The 17383-nt window shown below is 33.6% G+C and overlaps 3 protein-coding genes across 3 annotated transcripts; 1 reads left to right on the top strand and 2 right to left on the bottom strand.

The window, feature by feature from the left end:
• Nucleotides 1–598: 598 nt before the first annotated feature.
• Nucleotides 599–5070, bottom strand: LOC110696137 (putative aminoacrylate hydrolase RutD). The gene is made up of 9 exons (XM_021873425.1): nt 4829–5070; nt 4542–4725; nt 3472–3554; nt 3289–3389; nt 2161–2256; nt 1922–1975; nt 1486–1752; nt 1263–1353; nt 599–1117 (listed from the first exon to the last, which is right to left on the bottom strand). The coding sequence occupies exons 1-9, from the start codon at nt 4932–4934 to the stop codon at nt 924–926; spliced, it is 1176 nt and encodes a 391-aa protein (XP_021729117.1). The 5' UTR covers nt 4935–5070; the 3' UTR covers nt 599–923.
• A 3283-nt stretch (nt 5071–8353) lies between these two features.
• On the top strand, nt 8354–13419 carry LOC110696136 (PP2A regulatory subunit TAP46-like). Its single transcript, XM_021873424.1, has 9 exons — nt 8354–8611; nt 8721–8843; nt 10337–10423; nt 10879–10983; nt 11135–11296; nt 11567–11602; nt 11707–11775; nt 11875–12155; nt 12943–13419. The coding sequence occupies exons 1-9, from the start codon at nt 8516–8518 to the stop codon at nt 13187–13189; spliced, it is 1206 nt and encodes a 401-aa protein (XP_021729116.1). The 5' UTR covers nt 8354–8515; the 3' UTR covers nt 13190–13419.
• Nucleotides 13420–14401: 982 nt separating this feature from the next.
• LOC110696135 (phytolongin Phyl2.2-like) lies at nt 14402–16432 on the bottom strand. Its single transcript, XM_021873423.1, has one exon. The coding sequence runs from the start codon at nt 15700–15702 to the stop codon at nt 14893–14895; it is 810 nt and encodes a 269-aa protein (XP_021729115.1). The 5' UTR covers nt 15703–16432; the 3' UTR covers nt 14402–14892.
• Nucleotides 16433–17383: the final 951 nt, after the last annotated feature.

Genomic DNA, 17383 nt, shown 5'->3' with positions numbered 1-17383 from the left:
CACTAGTAAAAGATGATAAGAGTATGTTGCACGTATTTGATTCATTTTCCTAAAAGATGTCGATTGTAGAATTAGCTAGTAATTTAATTTACTTATAACTAATATGGATTTCCTAGTCTGGTACAAATCCAGGTACAATTTGAATTACCAAGACAAGCTTGGCAGTTCCCAAAATATGTACTGTAGTATGTAATAGCTGACAATGAGTCCATTAAAATCTCAAGTAACCGTACACATAGGCACATAGCCATATAGGTAGAGCATGGTAATATGGCATGTACACGAGCTATTTGTAGATACACCGTACACCTGAGTGTAAGACATAAACTGCAGTTGTGTAAGACATAAATTGCAGTTATGAAGAGTCCCCCGTATTAAATCCTTACTTTGTAGGAATATGAGGAAAGGCATTCATAATAGAAAAGGAAGAGGAAAGAGTGAAAGTAAGGAATCCCCGTATCACAAATGTGGGATGATGAGCCTTTCGGCTCTTTCGCAAGCATAACTAGCCCCTCCTCTGTTCTTTGGTCTCGTTAGGTTTAGTAGCAATCACTCGTTACTAAATTCGAGTTTTTGATTAATACCATAGCCATCTAGATAAATAGAAGAATAAAAGTATATTTCAATATAATTATTCAATTCACAATTATGATCAAATTATACATGTTACAATTATCAACTGGGATCTCCCCTCATTTTATGCTAGGGCTGCTGGTAATACAAGGCCTCACAATAGCAAGGAAAGGGGACAAAAACACTTCCTCTCATCCGTCTTTTTTTTTTTTTTTTAATATACTATACATTTGCAATCGTTGCTAGTAAAATTTCGTTGCACAGAATCAAAATCGTGCACCCATTTGTTGGTATTCTTAAAGGCTCAATCCCGATGACTATAGAGACGAGCAACGATCTTATGAATTGGGTCATGTGAGAGTAGCCCCGATCCTTACAGGCTTGAATCTTCCCACTGCTCTTCGTACATACTCGTACAAAAGCACAAAGACACCGAAGAGATATATCAAGTAGCCGTTCAATCTTTCCAATACTCTATACATGGATGATAGGCTGCTTCTTGTGGCTGATTTTGTAGTGCTCAGCATCATCAATGGTATCCAATCTGAAAAGGAAGGAAAAACATGAATATAGCAGCTCCTTCCCTATAGAGGGGCACAAAGTATAATGTTAAAGTTTGTAGCACCTCAAGATACAAGAGAAGGGAGCAAAACCGATATCGGGAGCTTGAAGTGTTGGTGAGAGCATACCTGAGCTTGTCTTATCAGGCAAATTTGTCCAATCATATGGGCTTGTCTTGCATTCTGATGCTCTAATTAAATCAAGAAGTGCTTCGTTAACCTAAGACAGAAATACGTATGTCAGAAAACTTGCAAAACAAATTGGATGTGCATTTGGCATCCATATCCATATGTTATAAGTTGTCGACATAAACAAAACCCACGCTTTAAAATGTCGTAAAAACATCCCTACCTCGTTTGTTTTCTCATGGCTCACTAGATGCCCTCCGTGTAGATCCACCATTCTGGCAAAAGGATGAAACTTCTCCGCAAGTCGTTTAGCGTGACTAATTTGAGCTATGATGTCATGTCTTCCGTGAATGACAGAGATGAGGAAACCAGCAGAACGAATTTGTTCAATTTCTGCTCTGGTCAACTTATGTGTCCAACAAGCATTGATCTGACCTTCAAAACCATGATTGGCCTGCATTCCAGTTTTTGATATACCTTTGACATATTCCTGCATTCAGTGAAAAGCAAACAACTTATATCGTAAACATCCGATTCTAAACATAAAAGCATGATAACAGAAACTTTAGTGAATAATCTCTGAAGCACTTCCACAACATTACATTCAAACAAGTCCACCAATACATACAGTAAGATGTAATAGTTTATGAAATGCTAACCTTGTATAAAATTGCTCGTCTTGTACTCTCTCCAACACACTCTTTGAGATAGTCCTGTAATCCATAATACATTAGCTAATGAGAATTTGTCATCACTTTTACACATAATTATGGACAATTGGTGGATTGGCAGGTATGCAACAGGAGTAGGAAGCTGAAGCATTTACTTGGTGTCTTGCTGACAACATTGATCTAAATTTGCAGCATAATAAAACAAGAGATACGGAGTATATTTTTACCTGGCTGTAATGTGTGTCCAAGTCCACAGCAGCCCTTTCTTCTGGTGTCTTGGCCATCAAGAACCGCACTGCAACTGATACAGTTAACCGGTCAAGCTGAAATTGAGAAGCAACAGGGTCATTAGAATACGTATTCAAACTTCATGTATTGTTTAGATTTCTATAGAAACATTAATGACTTCTTGTACCAGTCCATCTAGTCCCTATGTATCACTTTTAAGAATTACAAAAATTGTAAAACATCTTATTGTTATTGTTGTTGTCTGTTCACAGTACAAGATGAGAAACAAGGTTGTCTTGCAGAATTATAGAATCTTCCGCACATTACCCCCAGTATCAGAGTCCACTCAGTTCAGAGGTTAACAAGGAGGTCTATTATATTCAGTCGTCTCTGGTTCTAGCCACATTCCAGAGAATAAATATATTTCAGAAAAGATGTTCTAGAATAAAGCTCAGATACACTGGCTCCATCATCAAGCACCATACATCAGACACGTGTTTTCTACAATAGTTAATTTAGACAACTTCAAGCCTTTCCACACATAAAAGTTAAACAAAAGTACACAATTTACGCATTAAACACAGCTGATAAACCTTCCAAGAAGTATCGTCCATCCTTAGAAAAGCCTGTTCATAGTTCAGGGCCAAGCAAATTAGGGAACAAATGTTGCGATGCTAACCTTGAATAAAGCAAACAAACAATGGTTTCTTGGAAGAATCGTAATAAACAGGAGGCCCACTGGCCTTTATATATTCAGACTCATCCTTTCAAAAGGTAGCTATCAATGTGAAATCATGGACTAGCCGACTAGGAGAGCCATACTTCATTACTTCCTAGATGCTACTCCGTATCATTTTTCACTTTTACAAAGAAGAAATCGTATAAAGTTGACCATAATACTCAACTAATTGACACCAGTTTACATCACACTGATTAAATGTACCAAACAATTTGAAGGAAATCATTCAAAAATTGTGCAGGACTGAAAGCTATAAACACAAATCATACTACAGAATAATGATCTGTTAGAGATAACTATGTTCAGAATAACAATTAAATAAGCATTGCATATCACGAGGATAAAGACAACCAAATACTTGCAAGGTGAAAACTGCGCCAGTCCATACCTTTGGCAAACATTGAAATCCTCCTCCAGTAACATTAAGTAAAGCCAAGGATGAAACTCTATCGGGTACTAAAGCTGAAAACTTGCAAGCTATCATACCACCTGTAGCAAAACAAAGGTGTCAAAGCGGCGCAAAATTATGATTCAATGGCAACAAACATTCCTCGGGAAGTCATGAACTCACCCATTGAATGCCCAAAAACATGTGCTTTCTTCCAACCCAAATGATCCATTACAGCTATCGCATCCTTTGCCATAATCGTTGTTCTGTTCCAAATAAAAATAATACAATGTCCAACATCAATAAGACCAAAAAGTTCATAAAAAACAATATTTAGTCAAAGAATAAATCATGTCAAACATCAACAACACAGAAAAGTTCATGAAAAGATATAAAAAAACTTCAAAACCCCAACAATCAACTTATCAGGGTAGATACAATCAACAAACTCATTCAAGTTTTGACAACTTGCATAAGCTTAATTCATCAACATAGCATTCCTTCCTGACTAGTTCAACACACACCGATGTCAAAAGTATGAGTTTCAACTCCCATGTTGCAAGTAAAGGTCAACACAAAATTTACCAATTCAAAAATCACATGCTATATATATACTCCATACCAAAAAGGAAAGTGGGAATCGGGTAGATATTTTCATAATTTCAAACATACCAAAACATCCAAGAAGAATTAGTAAGATAGACAAAAAAAATAATTTTTTTATTTGAATTTTTCAATGCCACACATTTGTAATCACAAGCAAATTTGCCTAATTGATGCATACCAACCAACCATTAACGCTGGAGTGCTATCAATAGTTCAATTGTTCAAACAAGTTTTACACAACTTACTTCTTGACTATCTTGAGAGCTGAGTGAAGTGTAAGATTGAATCCCGTCTACATTAATCACACTTTGCGCCTCCTAGTTTAGTTAAATTAAATAAGCAAATCACCAATAATAACAAACAATTCATTAACATCCATTAAGTCCAAACAAGTAACCCCTCCAAAAGAAAAAATGTACAAACAAGTAAAGAATAAAAGTTCACATGATTCATGCTCTTTTAATTAAGAGAATCCGACAAAGAAAAGTCAAAATAAGCACAATTTCACAATTTGTGATCATCTCATAAATCAACACAATTCAACTAAAAATAGAAACATTATTCAAATTACACAAATTTCACGAAAATTAAAACAATGCATATGAATAAATTATGAAAATGAATACTACTCGTAGTATAAAACTTACGTATACTCGGATCTTTTGATTGGAGCAAAGCTCCGACCCATTCCCCGATTATCAAATGCACAAACCTCCATACTCCCATTTCCTACACCCTCATCATCCACCGTTGATTTCTCATCATTGGGTACATCAGTCCCTGCCAACGCTTTGATTTGAGGACCCCATGAATCATGTGTCCCAGCTAAACCTGATCATCCAAAATCATCAAAATTCAACAAATACCCAGAAAAATTAAACAAATTACCCATCTCAAATTCATCAAAAAAATTGTTATTATCAAATTAAATTACCAATTATAAGAAGAACTTTTACAGGTCCACTCCCGTAAGTTCGATAAAATATTCGGGCCCCATTTTTACCGGCGGGTTGTTCACCAGAAACATTGCAATACGGCATCGTTTTGGTGTTGTTAATAAAATTCTTTTTTGTGTGAGGATTTTATTTTTATTTTTTGTGGATTAAATAAAGATGAAATTTCTTTCAAAAAAAAAATAAAGATGAAATTTTGTTTTCCAGAAATAAATTGGTGAAGAAAAAGCTGGAAATAGATGATATATTTATAAACACTACTCCACGTAGGAAAAGGAAAGGGTTTTTATTAGGTGTGGGACGGTGTACCACTTTCTGATGAAAATCCACGTGTTCTTTTAATGGATAAGTGCCACGTGTATGTTTAGTCAAATTTGATTTGCTATCCTCTGATTTTTTGAAAAGACTATGTTTTATGTACACCAGAATAAAATTTAAATTCTCAATTTTTTTTATTTTTTTATTTTTCTCTATTTATGTCTTGCAAAAATACGTATGATAAAATTCTACTAATATTCAGATTAGTACTTTGTAGTTTGTACTTTACAAGGAAAGTCAAGTCTCCAAGTAAACAACTGTATTTAACAAAAAAGTGTCCAAAAGATATCATCTTATTTTTGCAACAAAGATCAATACTACGTATAAGGAAACATAGTTTGAGTCTAAGAAGAACTCTTAGCTTAGATAATATTCCTGATATCTAATCATATTTTAGGAAAACAATTATCATATTTTGGGGAATTTCTTTATCGACTTCACTCATCTCGCTTATAAATATTTGCTCAATCATTCAATATACACAATTGAAGAAACAGTGGTTGTTTTAACAATTAAACGAAAAGAGAGGAAAATAGACATGGCAATCAATACAAGTATGATTGCCGAAACCAAAAGGATTCCGAGTACTAATACTATGGAGGATTCTACAATGGATGAAGGTAAACTTACTTCAACTTTCTTTATCATAGAATATATAACATAGTAGTAGTAACCTAAAATACAATTTATTTATTTTTTCGAAACAACTTAAAATACTTTTAGAGTAACTTTAATTTGTTTTACAATACATTAATGTTAGTCTTGCCTTAATCAAGAATTTGTTAAAAGATTTATAATTTGTAGTCATTTACAATTTATAAGACCAACTGAGTTTTTGAAGATTTTAATTCCAAAATTTAAAGGTTTTTTTTTTTCATTTGAATAGTAGAATAATTTAACGTTTATTTAGGTTTCCAAAGTATCTTATGTAATTGTTAACGTCTAATCTCTGTTGTACATGTCGTATGACTTTTAATTAATGAAATATTTTTGCTATTAAAAAAAAAAAGTATCTGATTTTAAATTTAAATAAATAAAAAATAAAATGAAATTTATTGGTAATTTTATGATTTTTAATCTTCTCGACATTAGAAAACTGATTTGCTGATTTTTTTTTTTTTTTTTTCTGAAATTCAATATTGTGGAGTAAAGTGTAAAAATAAAATCTGAAAAAATAACATATGAATAGATATCGCCCGATTTTTCAGTTTTTGGCAAGGGTATGAGACTTTTGAGTGTTACTAGTTGTCAACTTTGATTTGATGCAATGCTTATTATTATTTTTTTTTAATCATAAAATTTGTTTAACCTAAGTCATAATTATAATTTATTTATATATTTTTTTAATTTCTTTTTATAGATCATAAAACAGATTATCTAACACCTGCAACAAGAAATTCGGCCCAAAATGTAATGCATGAATGGGATTTATACGCCGATAAATTAAAAAAGCTCTCGAAAACGAAATCACGAGCTGAGCTCTTAGCTATCATGAAAGAAGACATCTTCAAGAAGAAGAAAATAAAGCAAAGTTCTGAAAACAAGTTATTATTGGGATCTAATCATACCAACAATAATTCATTTGGTACAAAAAAACACTCAATGTTGCAAGACATCATATTCCATGAATTGGCAAAGCTTTCTTTCGAGGGAAAGTTGCACCATAATAATGATGACAAAACAAAGGTTAGTGATGATATTGGATCACCATCTTCATCGTCTTTGTCAATTTCGCAACGTGACAATGAGTTACCCCCGTTGTCGTTGATGAGAGAAATAAGTAAACTGAGAGGATCAGAGTTGAAGATAGTGTTAAAAGAAAAATATATATATAAGAGTGATACACGACAAAATCAAGCAAGGTTAAGTATTCCATTCAATTCAATTGAATCCAAGGATTTTCTACACAAACATGAAGAGGATTACTTGAAGAAAATTATAGGCTATGATAAATCGGATCGGGCTATAAGACGGACTATGGATGTGGTGTTGATTGAACCTACACTAGTGAAATGCGCCAACACGGGAAAGGATAAACACATTATTAGCAATTTAAAATTCAAATATTGGGAAGTGTTTTATGTTCTCGTTAAGGATTGGATGCAAGTGGTGGAGAGGAATGAAATTAAGGTTGGTCAAAAGTATAAATTGTGGTCTTTCAGGTATATTAATCAAGATAATCAGAGGGATCAACTTGGATTTGCTCTCGATAAGGTTTGTTAGACCGTTTGTTGTAAATTATATCCCAAAAAAGAGAAAGAGGCTTTGTATTAAGGGATGAAGTTGATGGTTTAGCCTCTTTAGGTGTTGCCTCGGGTAGTTACTACTTTTGTAATCGTGTACTTGGGGTTTTATTTTTTTTTAAATTAAAAGAATTTTGAAATCTGAAATCAACATTAAAAAAATAATAATTAAATCATGTAGTTAACACTTATTTATATTTTTTTTTCACATTTATTATATGCATGATAACGAGGTAAGATGGTTAAATAGCCAACTTCATTATAAATGGTTGGGTGTTTGAATCCCCTTAATCTTATTTCTATACTAATATATTAAAAGGCGTTTATAAAAACGTCTACGTGTCACGTAAACTACCATCACTACACCACGTCACCAACTCAACTAATCATTACGCCAAGATTTGAACACGCAACCTCTAAATCTAAAACTAAGTGTTTTACCACCAATCTAAGTTATTTTTTATGTATTCTTTTGAATACAAAATATTTTTATGCAACAAATGACAATTCAATATGAATAACAAATTTAATTGAGTTATAAATTACTATGTATATTAATGATCAACCCTAAGTAATAACGCGGGGCATCGCCCGGACCCAAAAACTAGTTTTTATATGAAATAATGTGGGTTTCTTGGGCGACGTGGCACAACAATTAAGGTTAATTAAGTAATGACGTGGCATACTTTCAAAGGATTTGCGTAACACATATACCGTACATTTTTTATAAACGCCTTTAATATATTACACTAGTATTCAATCTATACTAACGCCTATTTTCTTAGGCCTAAGTAAGTGACTCGGAATTATAGTAAAGTGTGCACCTCAGTATATGCCTGTCTATTTTCTTTAACATTATGGATTCTAGCCCATTAAGCAAAACACGATCGTAAGGCCCATAATCAGAGAATAGTTACCTCTATCATACGACGTGATGTACAGGATTCTAGCCCTTCCCACTAATTTTCTCTCTCCTCCAAAATAATTCCAGCTCTTTTACTCTCCAGAACTTCTTCCCCAATTACCTCCCTAATTCACCTAGAAAAAACCCTAATTTCTTAAATCTCGACCTGATTTTCGCGCGCTTTCTATCTCCTCAATTCAGAAATGGGGGAATTGAATATTTCTGAGATGAGTTTACCTTCTCTATTCGATCAAGCTCGTAAGATTCATCAGTTGGCTTCTGATTCAACCGTTGATCAGGTTTTTTTTTTTTTTTTTGATTTGAAAATTTCTGCTATTTTGTTTTTGATTAACCCTAATTTGTTTATTTTTAATGTGGAATTTAATTGATGTTAGGGTTGATTTTCAGGAGAGTATACGAAAGGGATGTGAAATGTTGGAGAAATGCGAGGATATGATTAGTAGATTGGGATTGTTTTCGACTAATGAAACTAAAGAGGATATTAGCACTGCTAATCTCAAGTATATTCTGGTAATTCTTGTTTATTTAATTAATTAGCTTGGTGTTCATCTGATTGTTTGATTTTGGAGATTTAGCTAGCTCATTTGTGAAGTAACCAACGAATTTTGTTTATACTCGTTTTTATTATCATAATCAGTATATTTTAATAACAGTGTTACAAAAAAGTATAGAGTGAATCCTCACACTTAAAATGGGGATTGGCCCAAATAGCAAATTTTGGAAAAAATAAATAAAAGAAGAGATTTATGTGATGTAAAATAAAAAAACAAAATGGCATGAAATGAAATCACAAGGAAATTGTGGTGGTAGAAAAATCGAGTAACGAACGTCAAATGAGTAAACCGAAAACGTGGCAATTTGTGCATCTGGCCTATGATCCTGGTAAGATGTGGCTTACTAGTCAATTATCCATAGTCCCTAGGTAAGTTAATCAAGTAGTATCAAATTGCATCACTACAAGATTTTATAGAATTATGGGGTATTGGTCGGTTATCTTTTAAATGTAGGAGTTTAAAAGCTTGTCGATGCTAGTTAGTTAAAGTGACAATTTTTTTCCCTAAATCTTTATGTAGTAGCAGTGACACACTCCTATTGACTTGGATTTTTGGAAGAAAAATTTTAATTGGTCATACTCCATCTTTGGCTCCATGTAGATTTCACCAGTTTTGTTTAAGCCAATCTACATTTTTTGCCATGTTTTAGTATAGTAAGTCTTGCTATTCTTTTGTCAAGGTGTGTTCATTGAGTTGATGTCATTTTGAGTTGGTGGCATACAATATGGAGAGAGGCTACTATGTGTGTATCTGTTTGTTGGTAGAATTTTTTATTAAAGTGGTCATCAGAAGGTAGAGGGGGTAAATTGCTACTCTAAAGGTCCTCTAGTCAATTCCCATGTGTTCTTTCCATTGGATCTAGTCTGTCTACATATTTCTCTGTCGCATGTTTCAAGTATGATTTATGTATATGTGTCACCTGTATCTGATAGAAAGAAAGATCTTTTAGCTAGAGCCTTAGAAGTACATTCTATTCATTGGACTGGGATCGATTTAGGTGATGATAAGGTTGGCCTGAGTTATCTTCGGGTCTATCTCCAACTAGCTTATTATGATGTGTCAATCAATATCAAATTAGGTCCGGTATGTTTGGGTACTGTCTAGTTTTGGGCCTTGTAAGTTCATTTGGCTCTAATATGTTACTCCGTTTAAGTATGAACTTTGTGCAACAATGAGCAGACAGTAGAAGATAACAAATTATCAATATTAATTAAATAGATGAATGACAGCAGATCTGGATGTATTTTCTTAAACAATTGAAATTTGTGTTCAGCTTTACTGGTTGTTTTTCTTGTTCCATTTTCATTAGATGATGTTGCTACTGGCCCACTGAATTGCTTGGAGGCATTTGTTTTCGGCTGGATAAGTTACTTAGTTAATGCTTGCTCCTGCAGTGTTGATCAGTTGACACCAGAGTGATTGACATTTCTTATTCATTTGACTTTACAGGTTCCATACTACTTAGGTGAGCTGACAGAAAAAGTTTCACAGGAAGATAGGGTACAAATTCTTAAGGCTTCACAAACAAAGCTGAAGGTACATTTATCTAATTCTTATAAGTAGTGAGCTTAATTATTATTATACTACGTATAATACTAAGAAGACAACTGTTTAGTAATTGTACTAGCAAATTAGCAATGGTACAAAAGAAAATTACATTCTTTAAATTGAATTAGATACTATATTCAAATTGGATTCCTTTTGAATAAGGTTGTCTATCAAAATGTGCCTATATTTTGTTTTTATGTTTCTTGTAAATACTTTAAGTTTATGACTAACCAAAAAGGTATCAAGTCACAATTTAACACAATTGATTAATTTTATACTCTAGAAAATTGTTAATTTTAATACTCTAGAAAATGTTTTTGCTGTCGTAACTAGTACATGAATAGAGTTGGTTCATTTTATTATAGTTCATCTATTCAAAGTTATGGTTCATTCACCATAATCTTATAGTTTGGAGTGTCTTAATATGATTGTTCTCTTTTTAGGAATTTGTTACATTTTGTGAAGCCATGGAGCTCTTACCTGAAGAAGAGTCGGAATCTTCCAAGCAAGGCAGTTCTAATACTTTTGCTGATAAAAGGGCCAAAAAGGTTGGTCTAAGTGGTACCATATACTACGTAGAACATTTGCTTTGATCATTATTTTTAGTTTACCTTGACACGTTGATTTATGCTGAACAATATCAATATAGATTTCTTTTAAATTTTACCATTGATGTTTTCCTGTATGGAATCAATCTAGATTGCTCGTTTTAAACGAAAAAAGGCTGCTGAGTCTAAGCTACTAGAGATTAAAGAGCATAGGGAACGACGTGGACGTTCAACAAGAGCTTCAGCTTTATCTACACCTGTTGAAGCAGGAGAGGAAGATGTGTTGGATGATGATGGGGAGGAAGAGAGGGAGGTTAGTTTTTCTTTTTAAACTTCTTATACACAATTTACTTCTTTATTTTGTTCTCCGCAACACCAGCAGACCCATCACCACCATGATCACCAGCAGACCCATTTGTACTCCGTATTTGTTACAATGTAGATCTATCATAATTTAATCTGGATTTTTTATTTGCAAATTGAGGTTAATGTTTAAGCAAAATATAGAGTATTGCAAGTTTCACATCCCAAAAGATCCTTTATCTATGGTATCCTTTTTTAATGTATGTGTGTGTCATTGCAGGCTTGGCTTACCACTATCTCTTTGGCAATTTGCAAGGTATCTTAGCAAAAATTGACATATCATATATGCAAAATCACCTTTATTGTTTTCTCTTTTTTTTATAAGTAGGCTTGTTCACTTGTTGCTTTACTTCTATGTAGGCTTTGGATTTGCTAGAAATGCTGAAGAAAGAGGAAGAGATGCTTTCTGCTGTGGAGAGACAGATGCAGGTTTTTATTTGATATTTTGATACCTTTGCTGTGACACCAGCCTCTGTAGTTGTAAGGATATTTATACATCTATTGTTGAGCTCCTGCTTATCTTTGCAGGACTTGGGTAAGGAATTCACTGAGTCTCTATTAGATGAACGGAAAAGTAAGGTAGAGGGGTGGCATCGTGATTCTGCCACCCGAGCTCAGTACGCAAAACCAGCACCACCGATAACATGTGCTACCTTTGCACAAGATGTTCTTGAAGGGAGAGCAAGTGTTTCACAGACACATGAACACAAACATCAACCCCTCATATTTGGACCAGCTAGTCTCACCGGCAGAAATCTTACAACCGAGAGAGAAAGAATGGCAGCACAGGTTTTCCAACCTGGCCACAGGTACATCAAGACTCCTTGAATATGAAAAGCATTTCAATTTGCAGAAATTTTTTGGTTGTTCTGATACTGTTGGGTCTGTTGCTTTTTCTGGGTATTATTTTCTTTTCTAATTGGGCTTGGTGTGGGCACTGTGTAATGTGTATCATCATGAGAGGAGAGGCAGGCTCCTGTTCAGTAATGAATGTCATGTAATGCCTAAAGATATAATCTAAAATAGTAGTGTCAAAAGTCTAGAAGTATAGCTGGATAGGCACTATAGAGAAGCAATTAATTCATTCAAATTTACTCGTCACTCACTGCATATTGGAAGGGTGAGTAGTCAGTGTCTCAGCGAGTATTGAGATACTGTCTATTTGGTGAGGGATGTTCAAAAGCTGAGCCTGGACTCGCCAGGGTTAGGCTGCTGAGCTTGATTTCAGTCTTCTATTGAGCTTTAAGATTCACCAGTCCTCAAGAGTCTGACCTCAGGCTGCTATTTAAAGTTTTAAACCCTGGCTTGGTGTTTAGCTCGGCTTTGTCTTCTGGATTGAGGGGCTTTTGTTGGTGGGGGGATGGTTGATCAATTCATTTTTAGGGATTAATCTTTACTGCTTTATCTGATTTGAACATAAAACTTGGATGCACAGTCATTGAAATCAGTAGTCACATCACTGCGCATAGAATCTAGAATAAATTTTTGACAATTTAAAAAGGAAACAAGCTCCTCTGTTTATCATGTTAGCTCAGCTCATTACACCATAACTTGTTGCAATGAAGAATTTACCTGCATTAATTTTTTGCTTCTTAGGTTACCAACCATGAGTATAGAAGAAGCTGGTGAGACGGAAATGGACATCATGAATAAATGGCAGGAGAGAACCAAGAAGTACATAGAGGAAGCGAATTCCTCATGGTACAATGATCCTATTAAACCAGGTCCACCCGAGGAGGATGAAGATGATGATGCCGCAGTGGAGAGAGCCAGAGCATTTGACGACTGGAAAGATGATAATCCTCGCGGTGCAGGAAACAGCAAGCTCACTCCCTGTGGTTAAACATATCACTTACTGTTTATTGAGAACCCAAATACACAATGTTAGGATGTCACAGCTCACAGGTCAATTTTCTTTTTTTTTTTTTTCAAACAAAATGAGGTTGCTTGATGTAGTATAACTGTGTGGCTGTATTTGTAGATCACAATATTATACTCTTGTACACGTTTGTATGTGTTACATACCCGAGCATTTGAGTTACTAATCTGATTTTCCGAATTTTGTCCCATAAATATACAAATGTTTAATACGAATTGTGTAAAACTTGCAAGGATTTGTAGATGGGGAGGCTATCTTTGATAGCTGTACTTTGATTTTTTCTTGAAAATCGCGCCTTTAAAAATTCAGATTGGATCTGTAGAGAACATGCTATGTAGATTTGATTAAGTATAACCCTCTCATTCTGGTGGTTGATCAATGTTATGGGCATTATATGAAGACACAAGATAATGTTTGTTTTCTTTATTTATTACTATAATGAGCTACAATTATGAGGTTTCCAGCAGGATTAATCTGTAACTAATTACCTAGATTAGCAAGTTAAATGATTAATTTAACATGTTCTTAATCATGATTAAGGTTGAATTTCTTTAGCTTTGTCATCTTTCCAAAAAGCATTTTGCATAGAAAAAACACATGTTAAGAAATTGGTAGCTGTTGCTTCTTGCTTTAGTATTAGAATTTTTAAAGTAAGCAACGATGAATCATTGTTCATTGGTATCCTAATGATAATGTTGTTTTGTTTAGTGGAAAACAAAAGGTAATGTGAATATGAATTCCCCCCACCATGTTTTTGAGTAATATTGGTGCTTTGAGCTTCAATGTATTGCAACAGCTTAATATACAGCATGAGTGGCAAAAATGTACTACGGAGTATAGCAAAAAGCCAAAATATTGCAAAATTGCATAAATGGATCTGAATCAGCATGAAATGCAACTTTTGGTACAAGTTAACAAGTACTCTGTATCAAATATCAAGATCTATCATCATCTTTTAGAAATGTTCGTGCTACCTAACATAGCAACAATGAAAATCTCAAACGATATACTTTTATAGATTACGATTAGAGAAAGGGCATACAAATGTTTAAAAACAAGTTGGTGAAAGACTAGGGACCATGGAAAGAAAATGATTGCTCAACCAAAGAATACATCATGCATCAAACACAAACCATAAAATTAGCCATGATTCAATGAATCAGAAGTAAAAGAACATAGTTGAAACAAGATGAAAAGTTATAATCATATCCATTAAAATTTGAAACAGCCTGCACAAGTAACACTGTAACATATTGATGGTTTCCTGACTTTCCTCCTATACACAGTATCAAAGAATTACATAAAAACAGATTTAACAAGGGGATGTATAACAAAAGCTAATTGATCCTCAACTAATACAAATTAAAGGGTTACTAAATATTAACCCCAAATTATCATATTAGCTAGACCAAATAAGCTCAAAAACATGAAGTTATCCCCATTTTTTGAATTACACTCAAAAGTAATTCCTACTCTTTGGACATAAAACTGAATGAACTTGATGGTACAACAAGATCAAATGTAAAACACTTCATGATGATAGTCTTCAACATCAAATCCACAAAATCCAAGATCAACCAAATGACCTTGAATTTCAAAAAAAGAACACATCCAAGATGATGAACAAGCTTGTCGAAATCATATACCGAAAATTCTGATAGATTTTACTACCCTTCAATGCATTGAAACCCTCGGCAAACAAACAACCAAATCCCAAACAAAATCAAACAAACAGCCAAATCCAACACTAACACAATCCAAACATGTCTTCTCCATATTTTCTTAGCTTTATTCCTTCCAACACCAACACCACCACCCATTAAAAAATTACCATTTGGGGTATTAATTTCCCTATTTTTAACATCACCAACATCAAAATTACCCTCATTTAACAAATCAACTTTATCATCAACCAAAGGCTCACCACTATTTGTTCTCTCATCAAACAACTTATTTTTCTTCACTCCTTTACATATTTTGGAGGCAGACAACAATGACACATTCAAAATCTTCTTGTTCTTACTCGAAACCGGTTTCGAGTTATTGTTATTATGAACACCATTAGGGATTAATTGCAATGCATCAAAATCACAACTTTTTGACAACAATTTATGAAAAATTGGGTGAAGCTCACCTTGAAGGCAAAAATTTGAAAACTTGATATCTGATTTTCCATTGATTATATGATGAAAAGTTTCCTTCAAACAACCCAAGAATTGAATTTGATCAGATTTTCTCAATTTTGAATCAAATATCCCAAAATAAACAAACCCATCATTTAGCAAAAAGGTGTAAGCTTGATTTCGATATGAGTGAGAAAAAATGCTGTGATGTGGTGGAACAGAGTGAAGACATTGATGAGCGAGTTGTTGAAGCGCCGAGTCAGCTGAGTTAAATTCGCCCAAAATCGTTGATGAATCTAAAGAACGATGATGAGCTACGCAAGCGTAGCGTACGAGATCTGGGTCTGAAATCATTGGAATTTTCCTCAAAAATCAAAACCCCAGATCAAATTTGTGATTAATTGAACAAAAAATTGAAAACCCACCAAGAAAATCAGGGGAATTTTAGTGGGTAATCAATCAATTAATCAAATCAAATCAGAACCCAACAAAAAAAATTAGCTTAATTTACGTGGGAAATCAATGAAATTATAAAAAACCCACAAAATTATATCAAAAAATTGGGTGGGAAATCAATCAAGGTGATAAATTGATGAATATTAGGTAACATTTGGGATTGATTTGAATTAAGTTTTGCTGTAATTACCTCCTTTTTTTTCTTGTTTTTGAGAGTGATGAATTTGAGATTGGAAATGAAGAAGAGAGGAGAGAGAAAGTTAAGACAAAGGGGGTGTTAGGAAGGAGACAGAAATCTAGGGTTTGGAATCAAAGAAAAGAAATTGAATTATTAATTTTTACAGCGAAAGCAGAGGAGGATCCATCAAAGGTGGAGGTAGAAGTGGGATGGATAATTTTGTTATTTTGACAATTTTGGCCTTAATAGCGGGAGATTACAAATACATTCATAAATCATTTATGAAACATATTATCAAAAAAAAAAAAAAAAAAAAAAAAAAAAAAAAATCATTTATGAAACATGGGACATGTCATATTGGGGTCTTAAAAGCTTCCCTATTCATCTTGGAAGATTCCAAATTTACTCTTGGTTTGAATCTTGTGAGTTATTGCTCTAGTTCCGATTTAGCTATCATGTTACCGATTTGAATTTTGAGTACATCATCAACGTGATTATTGATTTCTGATTGGAAAGAGGAGTTCAATTTTGATTTGATTGTACGTATTTTTCGTTAATATTATGTCTATCGTTCAATAGTATGATATAATCTGATTTTAGATGATTATGATGATGTTGTCATGTCGTAGTACCTTATATTATTACACATAGCGTCACATAGTGATATCTAAGGTTAATAATTCGATATATGTTTTTTTCAGTCTAAATGCTAGTAATCTAGTTTTTACTTAAGAGAGATTCGTCTATCTATACCTTATTACAAATTAGAATATTTTTCCTCATTTGAACAATAATAATATTTTGGTCTTACAGCTTTATGAAATAAATGATGACCTTAATCAATGCTCCCTTTACCAAAAATAATAATCATGTTATAATGTACACAAAGTTTAATCCAATTAGGCGATAGCTAATCCGAACAGAAGCAATAACTCGCAAAAATCAAGTTGTACTAACTTAAATTTAAGGTGTAAACTTTGAGCCAGTGTATATAGCACCTTAGCTTTAGATGCACTAGCATGTTAGTTGCCCTCATCCGTGTGTTTCTTCGATTTTGATTGAGTTTCATGTTCTATTTTGGAAGGTCAATCATATGGACTCCTAATTTGTTCTCTAGTATCACTCTATAGTGCCAAATCATATACTTAGATTGAGTTAGAGCCATGAATCAAGCAAAGGTAACTTGGTTGGTCAGAATTCTTTAGAGTTGGTTGGCCTTTTCCTTTCAAAGCCTTTCACTATCAGTTTGCTTCTACATCTACATGTTAAATCATGTCTTTTGATGAACGATATTATCCCTAAGATAACGTTGAATGACTGAATGTACTTCGTAATAACATGTTAAAGTGTTTGTTCGGTCAAAGTTTGTTTTCTTCAAAGTATTTCTTGAAAGTAATAATG

Source organism: Chenopodium quinoa, unplaced genomic scaffold (genome assembly GCF_001683475.1).
Source record: "Chenopodium quinoa cultivar QQ74 unplaced genomic scaffold, ASM168347v1, whole genome shotgun sequence".
Taxonomy (NCBI): Eukaryota; Viridiplantae; Streptophyta; class Magnoliopsida; order Caryophyllales; family Amaranthaceae; genus Chenopodium; species Chenopodium quinoa.
This window is presented reverse-complemented; position numbering and strand designations above follow the sequence as displayed.

Excerpts from the sequence above, each read along its gene's own strand:
- LOC110696137 (XM_021873425.1), bottom strand. The coding sequence starts at position 4,934 with ATGCCGTATTGCAATGTTTCTGGTGAACAACCCGCCGGTAAAAATGGG. Across the intron at positions 4,726-4,828 it reads AAAAGTTCTTCTTATAATTG|GTTTAGCTGGGACACATGAT; the intron begins GTAATTTAATTT and ends TTGGATGATCAG. Across the intron at positions 3,390-3,471 it reads TGTTTTTGGGCATTCAATGG|GTGGTATGATAGCTTGCAAG; the intron begins GTGAGTTCATGA and ends GTTTTGCTACAG.
- LOC110696135 (XM_021873423.1), bottom strand. The coding sequence starts at position 15,702 with ATGATTTCAGACCCAGATCTCGTACGCTACGCTTGCGTAGCTCATCAT.
- LOC110696136 (XM_021873424.1), top strand. The coding sequence starts at position 8,516 with ATGGGGGAATTGAATATTTCTGAGATGAGTTTACCTTCTCTATTCGAT. Across the intron at positions 8,844-10,336 it reads CTAATCTCAAGTATATTCTG|GTTCCATACTACTTAGGTGA; the intron begins GTAATTCTTGTT and ends TTGACTTTACAG. Across the intron at positions 10,424-10,878 it reads CTTCACAAACAAAGCTGAAG|GAATTTGTTACATTTTGTGA; the intron begins GTACATTTATCT and ends TTCTCTTTTTAG.